Genomic DNA, 19357 nt, shown 5'->3' on the forward strand with positions numbered 1-19357 from the left:
AACAGATATACGGAGACACTCATATTCACACCCACGGGCTATTTAGAGTCTCCAGCTGAAATAACACACACGTAAAATATTAATGTGATCTATTAACTCAAGGCATAGACAAAAACTCCATTATATTCACATTGAAACAATCAGGTCCGATCAGCTAATACAGATACTTGCCATGTTCACATTTTCACTGACTAATTTAGTTAGATTAAACCCCCATAGTTTGTTTTTAACTGTAAAGGTGTGAATACAGGACGTGTATATGTTGACATGTGGTCACAGTGGCTCAGATGCACGGCTCTTGAAGAAAGGTCAAAGCCGGCAGCGTGGTGATTTATCGCAGAGGGAAAAATGTGTCTGAATCCACAGTAGCTTGCTGGAAGTGTTAACAGAAATCAAACAAAGCTGCAGCTGCAAAATCTCCACTGCCGCGGTCTCACTGTGTGAGCAGGCAGACAGCGTCAGCAAAATTACAGTAACACTCATGAATTAATACGAGCCTTTCAATGACGCCTTATGATTCTCACCATTTCTTTATTACCCGTTACAGGAGCAACTAAGCATATGACACTGTAATGTTTTACATAGCTGCAAAATGGAGATGAAATCCAGCCACGTACCTGTAAACTTACATTTATTGCACCTTATTTTTTTTTCTTCTGTTTTTAGGATATGAACGACTTCTCCCCCATCTTTATTCAAGACCTGTATAAGGGCTTGGTGGCCCCCAACGCAGAGAAAGGAACCGTCATCACAACGGTTTTAGCTGAGGACCAAGACCCCCCTGTGAGTATAATGAAAAACACACACATGACACGCAAGGTATGAAACATCTGTGGTCAACACATGAAGCGTGTTGATTCCATCTGTGTCATTAATAAAGGAAGCACTGGGCGATTCTTTTTTTTTTTTTCTTTCCACCTTCTCACTCCGTGTCATCTCGCAGAACATCAGCCAATTTAGCTGCAGCGTTTCACACAATGCATTTTAAAGATGTTTCCAAGACACGGCTGCTCTCATTAGTGCTACGCTGCCGTGTGTATTTCCATTCTGCACCAGTGACTCTAATTGTGACGGAGTCTTGTTTAGCATCGACACTTGTATGAGTCATCTACCAGTTGCCTCAGACAGCGTCATGTTCCCTCAGACTCCTTTACCTCACAATATCCGAGCCGGTCCTCCTGGGACTGGAGCTTTTATATTTTGGAGTCTGTGAACCATGGAACAAAATTACACAATGCAGAGGAGAAGCCGTGACAACCTGTTGAGACTGGGAATTGTGTGACGACGAGGAGGCAGCACAGGAGCAATGAACATTTACTGGGAGACTTTAGTCTGTCAATAATTGTACTATTTATACCCATTCATATTCAGAAAGTACCTTCCCTCTGAATGGGTGCTTCTGTCATTCACCTCGGCTGAACCTCTTTTATTGGCAGCGCCACGTACCTTAACTTTTTATTGTGCTTGGCGACTCAGCGCTTTTCATTCTCACGTCCTATCTTTTTTTTTTTGTTCTGGCAGTTGTTTCCCCTTTTTATAGAAACGTCACCAAATCTGCCTTTTCTCTTCTCACCGTTTTCCTTTTGTTTTTTTACAAATTTGACTGCAAAAACAAGTGACCCCAGTGACCTCCCTGCAGGAGCATTCACTCTTCCAGCTCTTGGCAAGTTTTTCAGGAAATTCATGTATGGTTGGACTCTATGAATTTTATTAGTGACCCACCTGCTGTTAGGACTCTATTAGAGCCGGGTGAGCCCATGGAGTGTGAGGGAGCAAGTGGAACATATCCAGCAGCGTTGTAGCACAAGTAATGGCAAGGAATTCATCTTTATGTTACCAGAAGTGAAAGGAATTCAACGCTACGTCCGCGGTGGCAGCGACAGAGACGTGGAAGTGACTCCGTGCTTTGACGGACGCAGGGATTAGGTTTTATAACTGCAGCCCACTAACCCAGTCTGTTATTGACTGGGATTTGGGAGCTCAAAGCATTTCATTGACAGGCTGTCTGTCATAGAAACCTTCCTTTGGTGGAACAGAGTTTAGTTGTTAAACGCACACACACACACACACGCACACACTCTCTCTCTCTTTCTAATACACATGTTCATAGAAACCGGCACACACAAAGGAAGCAGAGGGAGAGACTCCCTCTGGCTGCAGTGTCTGGAGGTTATAATGAGACTTAATATATAGATGGATGACCCTTCTCCCTTCTTCTCACTAACCAGAATTGAATGTTGCCATCTTCTGTTCTGCACAGTAGTCATTCGTTTTTTATACCTTCAAATAAGTAATCAAAACCAAACTTACCGTAAAAATGGGGAATTGGAAGAAACATCAGTGTGATAGAAACGACAGGAAGCATCTTTGAGGAAAATGTTTTTATTATGTACTTGATTATGACTTTTTATTATGGTCCATGTGCCCTCCACTGACATGGAGGAGGTGTTCGCTTTTTGGGAGCAGACATCCTTCCTGATTGACCTTTGCATTTGGTATATATCCACTTCTAGCTTAGGTAGAGACGTGATTTTAGGGCTTCGTTCAGACCCGGAATTAACTTCCCTCGGGTCGATCTGATCACAAGTGATTACTGGAGGGTTTAAATAAAAAAATATCAGATCTGTCGGGAGAAATGATATCATGGAAACAAATGTTCCAGTAAAGTTGACGAGTGGTCCTTTTGGCCCTTTAGATTCCCATATATTCACTCATCTTATCTTCACGTGGAAATCAAATTGTATTATTGTGTTTACTTTTCTGTCTTATTCTCTGAGCTCAGTCCTTGTTGTTCTGCCGTGTCTCTGTGGCATCAGTCAGAGGTTCACAATGTGTCTGAGTTTGTTCTTTAATTCATGAGCTGGCTACTTTATACTGCAGAGATCTGTATTCTAAAATAAGATAAACTTTTATTCCTCCCGCGATGGGTTAGAAATTAAAAATTATGTTTCCTAAAATCTGCATTTGGGTTGCAATTAGTGAGAATTATGCTGATGCCAACATGCTGTTTTTGTTGCTCATCTTCAATGTTAATGACACAGTGAGTTCCCTCCAACAGTGGACATAAAACATTAATTGTGTGCGAGGAATGCCAAACAAGAAAAGGTGTTGTACAGCTCAAAATGTTAGTTGACAGAGACAGAAAGTAAAATGCGGCTGTAGCTACAGAACATTCTGTACCTGAGTCATGTTTTAACATAAGAAATGAATGTCAGAGATAAAATGTTTTTTGATAACCAATCAATCAATCAATCAAAGTATCAATGTACCAAAACCACAGATTAGACCAAAATCAGAAAATACAGCAGGAAAATGTGAAAAATTTATAATCCATTTTTTATACAATGTTTTTGGTTGTTGTGTTTTTAACTCTGCGGTGTGTGGGTGACTTTGAGTGAAGGTGCATATAAAAATTATGTATTATTGTAATAAAAAAATGCAAATGGCCTTCTTTGATATAAAAAATTTCTAGTCTTAAAAACCACTCAAAGCGTTTAACACTGCAATTCCCTGAGGACTCGTTGACGTGCAAACTTCTGGTTACGCCTGCTGCAAACTAGAGTGTTTTAAAATCTCATCCTTAGTGTTATTATTATTAGAATACTCGCACAGCTGGCATTTTAAACAAACCATTTCTGAGAAGCCATTTCAAAAACTTCGGAACTTGCAAAAACTTTGTGTGATCAAACGTGACTTTCAATATGGAGGCGGACTGCCGGCCTCGTCAGCTGGTTGCGCTTGTTTGTGTAATATTTAGGACAAACAACAACAAGTACGCGTCTTTCAGTTGCTGACGCCCTTGATCAGCTCCTACTATTGTTGCAGGTTTCTGCTCCATCGCCCAATCGCTGTTCCTTTCATACTTTCATATAAATCAAGGAAGCTCAAGTTCAGTTGAGGTCAGTGAGATTTTGTCTGTGAAACTCTTCACATTATAGGAACATTTGTCCAGAAAACTTTTTCAGAACAGCCTTGAATCTGCAATAGGCCCCTGCAATCGTCCGAATGGCTGAATCGGAGTCAGGCCGATAATCCTCTAATGTGCAGCCGGCAGAGTGGACAACCTGGTTTATCTCCTGAGCCACAACCAGCCTGATATTGTTCTGAAAGCTACTGCATGATTAGTGGTTATTGGTATTACTAAATGGATAGAGAGAAAGAACTAGAGGCTGACCTCTCTGACTTGTCTGTTTGGCCATGAGGAAAACACATAACCATCTCGTCTAGAGGTTTTTGCTATTCAATCCACTACATTAGATTCTTCTCTGTGTTTTTGTTTTCAGAGGTCTGGTCCTGACGTCTTTTCCATTACATGTTTGTAAACAATTTGAAGAGCTTTTAGAGATGATTAGTGAATTCACTCAGGTAGTTTTGTAACCTCTTAGAGACACATTTGTGTGAGTAAGCCTCCCGAGGGATCCGCCGCTACTACAGGATTTACCTCTCTGCTCTAGCCCCAGGTTTTACCTCAGTCCCCGGGGAGCCAAATCAGTTTAGGCAAGGTAGCAGAGCTTAAAAAAGCTTATTAAAAATCAGACTGGATTTTAGGTCCAAAGGGAAGAAACCAGAACAAAATAAGCTATGGAGATGATTAGCAATCAGGAACCATGATTAATCTTAATCAAAGGGTCATTTTAAAGCCCAGGCTCCCGCTAATGAATGTAACTGTGTTGCTCTGGAGACCAGAGGGCTGAGTTAAATGGAGAAGTTTTTTTTATACCAAATGAAAGGGAAGAGATCTGAGTCAGTGAATAACAGTGGGTTTATATTATATTGTAAAGATACGGACAGACTAATGAGGGTTTTTCAAACGGAGAGGAGTTTCAGGTTATATAGAGAGGAGCAACCTTTTCTGCGGCTCTGTCACATTATTGAACAATAACGTGTAACAGAATCGACTCATATTTCTCTACAGCTTGAATACATTTTACAGAACATAATTACTGCGACAAGGTCTCTCGCTCCACCTTCACAGCCTCATCTGCAAAGTGACTGGTTGGTGAATAAGTGGATTGTTATTGTGCCAGTGAGGTAGTTGATGTTCTCTTTCTCTCCTTCCTCCAGGGCACTCCGGCGAGCTTTGTCCGGTACAGAGTGGACCTGGACCGGTCGCCGTACAGCGGCAGCATCTTTGATGTGGAAGAGGTATCTGGGAGAGTCATCACTAAGGTCAACCTCAATGAGCAGCCCAGCGTCACCTTCAAGGTGAGTGCCAGCGATTCAGGGCGACGGCAGATTTCCCAAGCTGCTGCTGCTGCTGCTGCTTGCAGAGTCAGTGTGGCACTTCCAAGATGTCAGCCGCCTGGTTGTTCTGTTGGAGACAGTTACAGTTAGTGGAGAAGGAGCCAGTCCTGACCCTCAATGAACACAATGTAAAAAATGGAGCAGCTGTGAAGAAAGATTTTTTTAAATTTCGAAAATGATCAATCACCATGTGGTGGTCAGTGTTGATATTCTGGGGGCAGCCACATACAAATCAATGAATGGACACTGAGTGTAAAGGCTTCTTTTTGTTAACACGGTGAAAATGATATGACCTCATGTGTCTCAGACAACCTCCGACCTCTGAGTGGTCGAGTCTCAGGACATTTGGTGCATTCAGACCTGAACTCAACTTGGTCGGGTCAAAACAAGGATCTTTAGATTTAGAAGAGGCAAACTGCTACATTGATTCGATGTGGCTAATACTAAATATATAAGGACGACAAATGATGAGGTTAATCATTATCATACATTTTATGTTATTTCTACATTCACTTGTATTGATATTACATCTTTCAGTAGATGTCTGCCTCTGGTGTTTTAATAAGTTGCAGCAGGTCAGAAATATGTACATATTGTCTCTTAAATTGAATAATAACGTGTTTCCTCACTTGTGTCAGTGTCTCAGGGATCATGTCATCGCTGCGTTTGTGTCTGAGACCACCAGTGCTATTGAGTTTCATTATAGATTAAACAAATGCCCTCCCCAGGCGCTCGTATGAAGTCACATTTCCAACTTAAGGTGACCTTGCGTAGCCGCATCTGTGGCTGTGAACGCTGGAGCAGGTGCTGCAGGATATTTGGTCCTAATGAGGATGTTGTCACTAACGCTCCCATGTTGTCTGTCTTCCTGCAGCTCCCTTTTTTATTCCTCCTCCTCCTCTTCCTCTCTGTTTCTTTCAACATTTGTCTGTGTTTATTCTCTTTTTGCCCATCGCTCCCCCCCCCCCCCCCCCCGTTTCCCGCAGGCCCCGTTCTGCACAGTCTCTGAATGTAAATCAATACATTCATACTCGCGCTCTGGGAGCTGCACGGGCTCCTCGCCAGATCCCATTTTGCCAGGCTGTCTTTATTAGGATGCTGAACATGTCTCCAAAACAATGCCTGGCAACCTCATAAAAATAATTATTTGTGTAGTACGTTTTATTGGAGGGGGAACAGAATAGTTTAGTGGCTTCATTTGTATATTATCTATGTGTGTTGTGTTTCGCCCTCTCAGTTGTTTGTGATTGCCTTCGATGACGGGGAGCCGGTGAAGACTAACGGCACGTTGGTGGAAATCACCGTCCTCCAGCCTTCTCGCATCCCGATCTTCACCCAGGAAGAATACAAGTAAGTCTCCTTGACACCGTGTGGATGCAGCTGCCTCTACCTTTAAATTTGTACACCCAAGAGCAATTTGGGCTGTAGTGCCAGGCACAGAGACAGTGGAGGAGGCTGGAGGGAGTCGATAAGGTATCTTAAAAACACCTTGACGCCCGTTTAAAGCATGGGCTGCATCTTCATTTCAACTTTTTCTATATTATATTTATTTTAATATTACCGTCTTGAGCTGCTGCAAGTGGCTGTTCATATATTTCTTATTTTTGGGGGGTAATAATACTCAACACACAGTGAAGTGGCCCCAGTTGCATTTCTGTTTCTCCATCTTTGTCATGCTCTCTTTTCTGTGCATGACTGATTAATGAGTGCTGAGTATAAATATGTATTACAGCTTCAGGGTATATGTTGCAGATCATCACTGCTGTAAACCATAGTTGTTTCTCTCCGAGGGCAAAGCCAGGCTTCCCTCCGAGTTTATTAAGAGTCTCTTTTGACTAGATTAAGTGTTGAGGCCGTTAAACCGGGAGCGAGAGAGAGGGAGATGCAGGATGAGGGAGGATAATCCACACGGCTCTGAGATGACTGACTGCTACACATGGGAAATACGGCTGTACTGGGTCAGTGCTGGGTGGAGTTTGTCTGCACTGATGATGCTGTGATTCAGGAGGAGGCCAAGAAGTCATCTATAATTAAAAGTAAACATAGATTATTTATGCTCCAGCTGAAGCTGCTTTGAAAGATCCTCAATGATTAGTGAGTACAAGCATTACAACTCTTGTTTTGTTGAGCTGCAGACAGTACCTGTCCAATGGGTTTCTCACCAGACTCTTAGAGCTTTAAAGTTAGAGTCACATGGCACCATAAGTACTAAGGCCACTTCAAGGGGAAACAATGTCAATCAAGTCTCAAGAAAAAAGTAATTATATGATGAGAACAAAATCATAATTTCAGGAGAAGGGAAAGAAAATCACAGTAAAAAGTCAGAATACTGCAATAATTAAGTTGTAATATAAAGAAAAAACGTAAAAATGTTAACTGCAAGGAGGCAGTTATAGCACAATCCACTTTTTAAGAGCTTAAACCCCTTTTATTTACTCAAGCATCGCAGGAAATGTATATCACTTATGTACCCTTATGGATAAGACCAGGGATGTAGGTCCATCTCAACCTGTCAACATATGAGTGAAGGTGTTTTTTTCTTTGTGCTAAGATATCCCTCTCTGCTCATCTCATCACTGCGTTCGGTAGACGTTTGCTCGGTTGAGTCTGTGCTGCTGCTTTCAGACGTACACTGAGCTCCGGACATTGGGAAAATACAGAAGAAAAAAAAAACAAGAATACAAATAATGGAAAAGAGAGAAAACAACATTGACGTAATAACACAGCAGAAGTTACACGTCACATTCTTCCTCCTGCACGCTCTGGAGGCAAACTGCAGAAAAAGTCCGACCCAATTTTCCAGATATTTTGCAGAATTCACATCTGAAAACTGCTTTTTGTGTATTGTTTCTTCCGGATAAGTGAGTGTGCATTGTATGCGTCCTTTCCTGTCGGCCGTTAATCCAGAGCATTGTGTGTGTGTGTTCACGCTCTCTCATTGCTCCGCTTAACTCGGTGATTGATACACAGGCACGGCAGCATCACCGTTAAAAGGCCGTTGATTAATGCTCTGAATGAGTTCCCTGTCTGACACGCACACGGAAGGTTGAGCCCATCGGCGCAGGCCTCTGTGGAGTGTCACACTGACAATGCTAACCATACACAGCGGCGGGCTGGTTGTAAATTATGAGCCATGGAAGCATTAGCCAGGTGCTCCAGCCTCTCCAGCTGGACGAGGTTCTCTCCAGCAGGGAGCGTCCAATCTGCTCGCCCCGCGATCAACTGTCTCTTCGCTGCACGCCGCTCTATCTCTCCCCATCGCCGTCTCCCAGAGGAACCTCCAGAGCACAAATCATTCTCTAAACGTCCACAGAAGATCTCGTCTGTCTCTGTGAAGGCAGTTAGAGCGGTGCCCACAGCTCCAGCTCACACAATTAAAACTACTCTGCAGGGCTTTGGCTGACTTAATGATGCTCCTGCTTTATGGTTGGTCCCCTCCATCTGTCAGAGGGAAATGAGGGGCTCCCAGTCATTGTTGGCTAAAATAAATGACTCGTGCCGTTGTCGACTGTAGCAGCATGCTGCCACTTAGGTTTCACATGGTTTGAGCAAAACACCTTGTTTTTGTCTCTGTGGAAGTGATGTGGTTAGTGACTTATTTCACAATTTTTGTGATGACCCAATCACATTTCAATTACTTTTAAACTTGCAATCAGTATTATTGTTTGTTCTATCACCAAACAAACTCGTATATTTGAAAACCATGGATATGACAGATGTTTTTTTTTTCTTTACATTAAGATCCACAGATTATCTAAGTGCAGTCTCTCGCAGGTTGCAATTGATCAACATTAATTCCTGTGTCTGCTCATTTTATTCAGACCTGCACCACAATGGGGTCCTTCCTGTCACACACATCTCCACTATAGTTTGGAGGAAATCTTTTTAACTATTTTTTATCAAGGTACATTGGTGAATTCAGAACCTCCTTGGCAGAGCTGATTAAAAGTCAACTTTGCAACAACAGACTGTATGATTGGGACTGACTGCCTAATTCTACCTACGACACAGAGCTGCAGACAAGCAAGCCAATTGCACACTTCTTCTCCCAGTGTTAAGTGATTAAAGTTGTTGAAGTATTTGCCAAACTAAAATATATTTTTCGTAGAAGATTGTGTGCCAGAGCAGAACTAAAAGAACAGTTAATGTTGAATTTACAAATAAGTTCACTCTACCAGTCGGCTTTTGCAACTTGCCGGCAACAACTCCAGCCAATCAGAGTTCAGGACGGGGTGAAGGTACATGTAGTGGGGAGGAGCCCATTGATTTTTTTACACTGCGCGTAATCCGCGTATCTGTAATCTGGTATATCAGCAAACTCTAACCGCGCGTGTGAGGGACATGTTAAAACAAACTCGGTGCAGCTTTTTGTTTACTGTATCGGGCTCAGGTTGGGTTCAGACAGAAACAAACAAAACGCCTGGCAGGTTCGGGTTGGCTCAGTTGGTTTCCTCTCAGGCACAGATGGTTGTGGGCAGAACAATGAGGCCCGAGCTGCTCTCTTTTCTCTAGAAAAGTGGTATCCACTGAACCGTTACACCGCTCCTCCAGCTTGATGCTTCATCCGAAGACACAGAAGAGCAGGAGGCTCAGTCGGACTGGCCGTCTGTCTTCTCGCATGTTTTTCGTGATCTAATGTAGTTTGAAGACCAGACATATAGTCAGTGAATTCTCTGGTGAAGGATTATGTATTCACCAGGAGGTCTGCACCTTCAGTGTAAAAAGTGACAGAAATAACATTGAAATAGAAAAATATATTTTTTTGTCTGTATCTAGACAGAAACACAATAAAGCTGATGTGTAGCATTAATATTATAATGTATTATGTACAGAAGATTTGGATCGAACCGAGTGCTCTACCCACTCAGCCACAAGGGTTAGTGGGGCTACAGCCTATAACCACACAGTTGCATTAACAACTCTGATCTGTTCCCTGTAGATCAAGTTGAAGTTTTATCTCTGGCCAGGTGACAAGTGATTGACTCGGTAATCCTGTTGTGTCCTTACCTTCACAGGAAGGGCTTTCTCCTGTTTCTCCGAGCTTCATCTTGGTATAGCTACATCACCCTGCTGCAACTATATAACAAAACTTCTGCAAAGCACCTATGTGGTTTTCACCACTGTCAGATTTCTTGACTTGGATTATTTTATTTTTTTTCTCCAAAGCTTTCTCCTCTATCTTTATATTTATCTGTCTCTCCCACACACGCTGAAGATGGGATTTCTGTTTTTTGCCCTCTCGTTCCTCTGTTCCTGTGCGTGCACTGTTCCTCAAGTCATATCATCTGTTGATGCAACGTAGGGAAAAATAAGGAGCATGCGATTCTAAGCCGTAGACAGATCTGTCTGATATCAATATGTATTGTATAGTACAATAGGATTGTAGTCAAACATAGATAAAAATGCAATGATGTGAAATATATATGTGATTAATCATAGATCCCTGCAGAATAATATTGCTTAAAACAGCTTAAATGTATTTCTGTTCTCTTACTTTTCTTATGTTTTTTTATTTCATATAAAATATGTAAAATAGTATGGTTAATGTGCATGAGCAAAGATTTAACATTTTGGAAAGATTTTTGGTGGAAAAAGAATTGGGTCTTTACTGTTCAACCGCTGTGAATGGCTCTTTTACATGGAACTCACGGACACAAGCCTTCGGCGAAGTCTTTAGCACTGGGCACTGGGAAGGGAATTATTTCCCCCTGGGTGTGTGGCCGCGGAGGAGGAGGAGTAAGCCGCTATCTAACATGGTCCTGCGATGTGAATCCCCCCCCTCCCGCACCGAGGCTACTTCTCAGGCCCGACGCTGGAAACCTGCGGTCGGAGCAGTTTCTCTGCGCCGCTTATCTCCCCCACAGCACTTCCCCTGCTAAATCTACTCTAAATCACATGAGACTTTTGCCTCAGCGCTCCTGAGTATGTCATTTTCCTCTCCTCCTCGTACTCCTCCTCCTCTCAGCCCTCCGAAGCCCCCGCATCCCCCCCCCCCCTGCTTATGTCGCTCTCTGTCAGTTTGTCGTCCCTTTGCTTATCTCCTCCCTTTACAGTGACTATAGCCCTTCATTTCCTCTCCAGCGAGGGACTAAATCGCTGTCTATGTGGGATTGTGGGATTCTGCGATAGACTTCTGATAGACATTTATAATGCGTGTTCCCTCTGAAGCGTATTTCCACACTTATTTTTACAGATTGAAGAGAATATCATTTGGCAGTGAAATGTCACGCCATCATTTATTTCTTCTACAACGACGAATTAGAAAGCAGGTGTTGTGGCGTACCTGTCTCATGAAAACATAGTCAGGCATTCCAGAGAAAAGCCCTGCAGCTCATTATGGAGCGATGCTCTTAGTTGGACTGTTTATATCTCTGTTCATACATTGTAAACAACGACTACAATCAACATATTGTCACTCTGAGCTTGCCGCCCCCCTTGATTGCACAATTAGTGACAGTGTGCTTTAATTGATGTTCACACATTATGTCTTCTGCTTGATGTATAGATGTACAGTTCATTCAGAAAACATGCAGAGCCCTGAAGGCGGAGGAACGTGCACTTCAGGTATAAAACATTGTAAATATTGCATATACCACTTCTCAAAGATGCCTTTTTTTTCCTATGGAATTGAGATACAGCTTTCCTCAGCCTCCAGACATGTCTTTTTTTCCCCTTCATTTGACATTTTGACTCTGACCATTAATGTGAATGTCAGTGGTAACAGCTCAGACTGTGTAGTTTTGCATAACGCTTTTCTGCAATTTCTTGGCATTTACAGACCATCGAGACATCCTGTGTAAATTTCCTCTAGTTATCTGACCGGTGTGACCACTGATTTAATGTTCTCCGCGGTCTGACTCACACCAGGCCTGAAGTAGACGGATGTCCTATATCAAATACCAGCCACTGTGGACTCCATGCACAACCAATGGCCACTAATCATTAAACTGAAGAGAGAAATTTATTCCACGAAGCCGCCGCTGCTTGTTTTTAGAGGAATTAAAGGGAGAGAGAGAGCGGCTCAGCTCTGTTCCCTCCATCAACTGCTCCTGACATCTGGAAGAAAACAGCATTCATCACTTTGGGAGAAAACAAATCCATCCGTGCCGCATTTTCTATTCAGACGAGGCTTTGTTTCTGACATAATTAGGCAGATGACATGCTTTCATAGCATATAGCGCTTTTATTGGCAGCCTTCTTTTGACACTTGTTTTTCCCAGACGTTTACACAAGTGACGAGAGGTCCCCGCTACCTAGTCATCGCTGCTTATCGCGAGGCATTTAATAGGTTAGCTTTTTACATTGTGCTCTCCCACGCACTGCCGCCGTGCCTTCACTGCCAATCTACACTTTGAAAAAAAAAAAAAAGAGAGAAGCAATCTCAACTCTCCCTTTTTTTTTATGTTTCTCTCCATCGCTCTGTCTTTCTATCCTGCTATTCTTTCCTCCATCCTTCTCCAAACAGCCATGCGGCGTGGAGGTCTTTCATACCTCTGAAGGGCATGATTGATTTTCAGCCTCAGGTTTGAATCTAATGCCTTGAGCCCTGAACCTCTAAGCACCAGGAGCACACTGACCTTTCACTCGCGCGCGCTAAGTAGGCAGGCATCACTTGTCTAACAGATGCCAAGTCACACTCATCGCACTCGTCCCAAATATCAGCTAAAGGTCGACGCTGAAAGCCAGGCAGGAGTAGAACCGGCTTTCCAGACCAGTGTCAGAAACCATAAACATGTGTATAAGCACCGTGTGGATGCAAATGCTCTAAACCGGTGCATGGTGCTGAATAATCCATCCATTATCTTTAACACTTATCCTTTGGGGGTCGCGTGGCGGCTGGAGAACATCCCTGCTGACACCGGGTGTGAGGCGGAGTTCACCCTGGACAGGTTGGCAGTACATCACGGGGACGACAGAGACTAGCCACTGATCCACGCTCACATTCACACCTACGGACAATTTAGGATTGGCCAATTAACCGAAATGACATGTCTTTACACTGTGGGAGGAAGCTGGAGAAAACCCCTGCAGGCACTGAGAGAACATTGCTGTATAATTGAGGTTGTTTTATTTAGATTTCTGAAGTGTTTGCTAAGCCGTTTCTAACATGATGGGTCAGCTGACAGATCGTCCTGCGTTTCTGAGAATGACGGTGAAGCAGGTAATTATTGTGTGAAATGTTTTGTAAGCTTCGATACAAATGAAGTGCCCGTCCGTCATTGTTATTTTTGCGTCAGATCAGTTGTTTTCCTAGTTTTAGCTGAACAATGGGTGAACACCACTGAGAGACGAGTGCAGTTTAAGGGTTTTATTTACCTAAATATCCATAATCATAACATGAAAAGTATAAGGTAGATAAATAATTCAGCCTCATGTACACAACGTACGTAAAAATCTGAAATTGAGCTACAAGCTACAATCATACCGAGATGACGTTTATACCTGTCTGTCCAGACAACGAGCACAGGGGCACCAAGATAAGCATAACAGTCTAAAGGGATGGGATAAAGATTTACTGTAAATACTGAAACAGCTAATGCACTGTTGCTTTGCTTTGTAGGACTTAAAAAACGGAATTCAGATTTGACAAGAATGGCTCTCAGCAGAGCGTATACCTCCTCCAGACAGTCTACTTTAATTGCACCCCTTAAATTGCACACCCACTCTTATGTCAGCTCTCTAACTTTGCCTGTTTTTCATGATTATTCAGTGAAAATAGCGTATTTTAGTATTATCAAAAATACAAACATTTCACCAGCTGCTCCCAGACCCATACCGTGTCCTTCTTCCAAGTTTTGTGGTTAATCCGTCTGGTTGTGTTTGTGTAAGCTTGCTTACTAAGTCCAGCGTTCAGTGTAATTCAAGTTTAATGGATATGTGAGTGCACGATATTCTCAGCCTCACACAACCGTCTCTGGGATAATCCAACCATTGATGACATGAGCACTTACAGGTTTTTTTAATTGGAATCTTTCCCATCGCTATCATCCCTCCAATCAGACGTGAACATAAGTCAACACATGTGACTGCAGCGTCTGAGATTCCTGGTCTCTGGCCCAACACACACAGAATTCTGCAGCTGATATTTTGTCCTGCATCCTGCTAGTTAGAGCGGTGCTAACGTTTGTTTTTCTCTCCTGTGTGTGAGGTCTCCAGGTGTTGGTGTGGTAGAATAGATCATTTGGGCAGCAGCAGTAGTTTGACAGTAAAACATGCAGGATGGCATCAGTACCCACATGGCTCTGCTTGATATCGCATTGCGTGCCTTGGTGGCTGGTTCAGTTTGGACAACACGCTCGTCCACCGGTGCCCAAAACATCGGCCGGCCAGGTCTCCTTGTGTGTGCTAAATGACCGGGTGGATAAAATGTGAAGTGACGTCCTGTGGGCCGACATGGTTAAGCTGGCGCACAGAGGCTGGCTGCAGAGCTCTGCTGATGTTTTCCATCTTGCCCTCCAGAAGATTTTTTTGTTCTTCGATTGAAGCCCATTTTCTTTCTTATTGAACTCAGTATAATGGCTCAGTGTGAATACAAAGGAAATCTGGGTCTGGTGTGGAAAGATAAGTGATCAGAGGAATAGCTCAGGAAGGAGCACGATCAGACCAGAGAGAGGATGTAAACATTGTTTGTTTTACAGAACACGATGGTTGCATGAGAATAATTGCTGGAGCTTTACTTTATGTCTAAGGTGTTGGATTTCTGAGAGCTTTGTTAGCTCCACTAAATCCTCTTAGCAAGTGTGAGTCAGCATCTCATTAACACTACGTGCTAATATCTCCCAGTGTTAAATTTGGTTTACACAAATTTGGGAATTCAGGGAGGCCTCAGCTGGAATAAATATAAAATGTACTAATAGTTTTTTATTTACTGCGATGTGTTTGAAAGCTGCAGGGGGTAAATGTTTTGCATAAGCTGTGTAATTCTGAGAAGCTCTGAGAAGCCCAAATTTACACAAAGTGCATAAAAAATTACAAATTTCCCTTTAAGATGAGCAATTGATGCAGAACGGTTTGTAATTGCCTACATCTACTTTAATAACAGAGCCATTGCTTTGTCTCGGTTCGTCAGTTATCGTGAAGAACACTTTGCTAAATAATATGATATGTTACAGAAGAAATTTAAACTCTTAATTATTTGTCAACAATTTAAAAAGGTCATATAATCCAGATGTACATGATCTGATCCGGTTTCAATGCTGAGGAAAAGAACTGTCTGACGAAAGATGATACAACGTTTATGAGGTGCTTTTATTTTGGAGTGGATGTTTAGCCTTCTGTCACATGTGCATTATTTAACCCATGCTTACTTAGATTACATGAGTGTTCTCCACTTGACTCAACTAATCATATTTGAGTTACTTTCTTGGTTTTGCCGCAAACAGGTAAAAAACAATTTACACTTGACTAAACAGGACTTTCCTGGAGTAAAATATAATTTAGTCATGTGAACAAATCATTTTTTAGGATCCATAACTTTGTTTACCTGAGAAAACCAGTTTCCTATTTAAACACAACTGTTAATTAAAGTCAGATTAACTTGTTTTACTCAAACGGCTAAATCCTTAGGACAGCTATGAGGATAAACCTGACCGAAAGCCTTTCAGCAGAAGGTCTTCCTGACCTCGGTCTTCACTCACAGTTTGGTTCAGTGTTGTCAACCAAATTACCTGGTTAGGTTTAGGCTACGAAACAACATGGTGGGTTTTGTGAAAGATCGTGATCTGGGTTCAACGAGAACATTTCACATCAAAGTGTATGACTTTCTAGAAGAGATTCTTGAAGGCAAACTTCCCCTGTGTGGATCTGGCTATGCAGTAAAATCAATTTGTTTTGTGTTCCGAGGTTTGAGCTGGGATAACCCCACATTACTTTTTTTGTTCATCCGAAACATGAGAATTGTAGAACACGACAGCGGCACCTCGTTCCAGTAAACAATACCTCTGTTTTGTTGGATAATCCAAACCTTTCCTTTTTACAGATTTCATTTCATCTTTTTTTTGTCTGAAAGTAGTTTTTGGGTTGTGTGAAGTCTCAAATAAAATGCTTTTTTTGTGCGAGACACACATTTTTGTTGTCATCTACTATCACACTGTATGTGCTGTAGATGGAATATTTGAATTTCAGGAGCAGTTTTGTCTGTTAGTGGGAGCGGCCCACTGCTCCACCCTGCTCCTGCATCCCTTGTGTGGGTGAATGTAATTGAATCTGTTCTTTCTGACAGGCAACATTAATGCATTAACCTGTGTGGCACTGTGGCATCATGAGTGCCTCTATGTTGGGTGTTCACAGTTGTCTGGTGATTTTCCGTGCTCCAGCGCCCAACAGCATAATGATTGCAGTGTCAGTGTCAGTGAAACCAGCAGGGGAATTTCCTCTAATTCAACATATTCACTTGATTCGATTTTGGTGGTCAAAAGTCAAGATCACTAAGAACTCACATCCATCCCAGTCTTATGATTGAGATATGTAAGGCCTTATGGGAATTTCATCAAATCTGGTAAAAACATCCACGTGGACACAAGGAATAACTGATTAGAATCTATTTGCTCTGGGTCAAGGTCCCTGACCTTAAAAGAAAAAAGGATTAAATTATTAGTTATTATAAAAAACAGGTTTTCTTTCAGTATTCACTACATGGGTTATGTCTGGACTGATTATGGATGTATAAACTGCTTCTTGACAAGTTGAAGGAGCCACTAATGCTGGTTTTCGTTCCTCAGTGGCTTTAGCCTATTGTAAATTCAAGGTGAAGACTTGACTCTAGCAGAAGAAAAGTTGTTTGTAATTCTTGGCCTGTCGGGCCGTACAGTATATTCCAAAGGCTTTTGAATAGCTTGAGTGAATTCTGGAGCTTGTAATAATAATTTTTCTCTTTATCTTCGTTTCTCATATACTCTTTTCCCTCGGTCTTGCCAAACATAACCTATAATCTTTAAAGTTCACCCTTTTAGTCTGAACCACACTTCAACTCAAAATGTAAAATAATATAACATTAAATCAGCTTGGTTTTCTCTCTGTGTCCCAGCATGAACTCCGATTTCATTGAAATACATCAGGCACAGAATGACATTTAGCACAGGTACATTTTTTATGGACTCATGGGACTGAGTCTATAAAGAGTTTTTTTAAACAGATGAAATAGTTTGAAGATTTGGTTGATGTGGTTTCTTTGGTTTGAGGTAGGACAATACAGGCTTTGTATACATCTGGTATTCACCCATTCATTTGCAACGTTAAATTCTGACATTTGAGAATCTGTCATAAGATTGAGGTGTGAATGAAATGTTTTTCCCTGTGTAAAATTATTCTGTATGACTGAGCAGACTTTGCCTCGGTTGTCAAAACCACTTAGAACCGTGGTCTTAATGGAATACATGAGCCCTGGATTCGCAGCAGTGTTTTTCCTCTTTGTCTGCTGCTGCTCGAGGAGCTGCTAACATGTCTTGCCGTTTGTGTAATTTACTGTAGTTCCACTCCGAGGAGCCTTTCTATGTCCCTCTCTCAATTTGCTTCCAGGAAGGAAGAAACAAGTTTAGCACCAGGGGTAACATAAAAGCACACCAACAAACTCTCAGGCACATATCTACCTCATCAGCAGTCATCGCATTAGTCTGATTCACAATCGCTGAACAAAATTTGCATAGCAACACTTCCATTGGCAGTAAAGCTCAACAGTGCTGCAGCACATTTGAAAAAAAAAAAAGGGAATTTACACACTGTTTATGATGTTTTTTCCTAAAATCCTGTCTGAAATGAGTTGTGGCTGCCTGTGTAGTAGTTCAGGATCTTTATGCAGCACCATGTCTCCCACATCCACCAGAGACCCGGGCTGAGCGCGGCCCCTCCTTGAATCTCCCGGGATGTCCATCGGCGTTTGTTCGCTCGCTGATGTAATGCATGAATAGAAGAGGGAAAGCGGGGTAGCAGGATAGTCACCGCTGCCTCCGTGGCGCACGACAAGGTTTATACACCTCTGCCTCGTCTCGTAAGCATCACACCACCATCGGCCCTGGGGCAGAGAGCTCGCTGACACCTGTGTGCCGCCCACACTCCTCTGTGGCGTGTCACTCACCCTCTCTCATGTTGACACCAGAACTCTCTGCCGCTGCCTGTAGACATGTCAGCATCTCCCGCTTCTCTTCATCTCTCTCTCTCGCTCTCTGTTTGGCTGGGATTTCTCCTCATCTGAATATGAAAGGAATTAAAGGTGGCGCCGGCCCTGCTCTGTGGTACACGCTATTGCCTTTTGCATAATCGACTCTTGAATACGCAACCTATTTACTTTCTTTGGTAAAGTCATTTCCCGGGGTTTCTGCCTGCACATATAAACCGAATACTAAACTAGAATGGCGCTCAGTAGAGGGAAGATCTCCACCAAGGCCCGACAGTCCCCTTAAACTCAATCAAGATGCAAACAATTTCACACACTCGTATATCTCAGGCCTCTAAATGTGCCTGATTGCATCTCGATCCATCCATTATGCTCAGGAAGTCGGAGGAAAAGGTCAAAAATGAAATTCCCAGATCCAGGGAGGGATAAGTTTCCTCCCTGGCCTATACTTCATCCTTCCTCAAAAGTTTGGTACAATCCGGTCCATTTTTGATGCATAATATTGCTTCCAAACAAAGAGAGTCGTGAGGAACCTCCTCGGCAGAAGCAAATATTATTAGTTTTTTACATTATCTTTCCACAATCACAGTCAATATGGCACAGTACATACTTCTGTACTATTGGTCATTCACTCTTGCTCTATCTACTGTATCTAACCTTTTTGTCATCCTCTCTGTCTACATGTGGATACACCTTTATAGTAATCTGCACACTTCATACACCTTGCACATCCCCCATGGCGTTTCTGTGCAGCTTATAACCCTCAGGCAGAGCCACTTTGTAGGGAAGTGATAACATGTCAGCTCTTCCTCTTCCTGGCAATCACACGGTGCAGCCCGGTGCTAGCTCCTGCACGGCCTTACAGGACTCTCTGTAAAATAACAACCTGAGAAAAAAACCTATGAATGGATCAGCGAAGGTTCTCCAGCCCTGCTGTGGACCCGGGGTTAAACCAAAGCTGCAGCCAATAAAGCTTAGTACCGAAAATAGTTGATTGTTGTT

General features: G+C 42.6%; 1 protein-coding gene across 1 annotated transcript in view; it reads left to right on the top strand.

Annotated features, from left to right (window-relative positions):
- Positions 1-19357, top strand: part of pcdh15a (protocadherin-related 15a) — a 135676-nt gene that overhangs the window by 77401 nt on the left and 38918 nt on the right. The window contains exons 21-23 of the mRNA XM_053436360.1: positions 667-783; positions 5065-5205; positions 6482-6594. Of these exons, the coding sequence (XP_053292335.1) occupies positions 667-783; positions 5065-5205; positions 6482-6594 (371 nt within the window). The remainder of the gene's footprint in view (positions 1-666; positions 784-5064; positions 5206-6481; positions 6595-19357) is intronic.

This window comes from Pleuronectes platessa, chromosome 12, assembly GCF_947347685.1.
Source record: "Pleuronectes platessa chromosome 12, fPlePla1.1, whole genome shotgun sequence".
Taxonomy (NCBI): Eukaryota; Metazoa; Chordata; class Actinopteri; order Pleuronectiformes; family Pleuronectidae; genus Pleuronectes; species Pleuronectes platessa.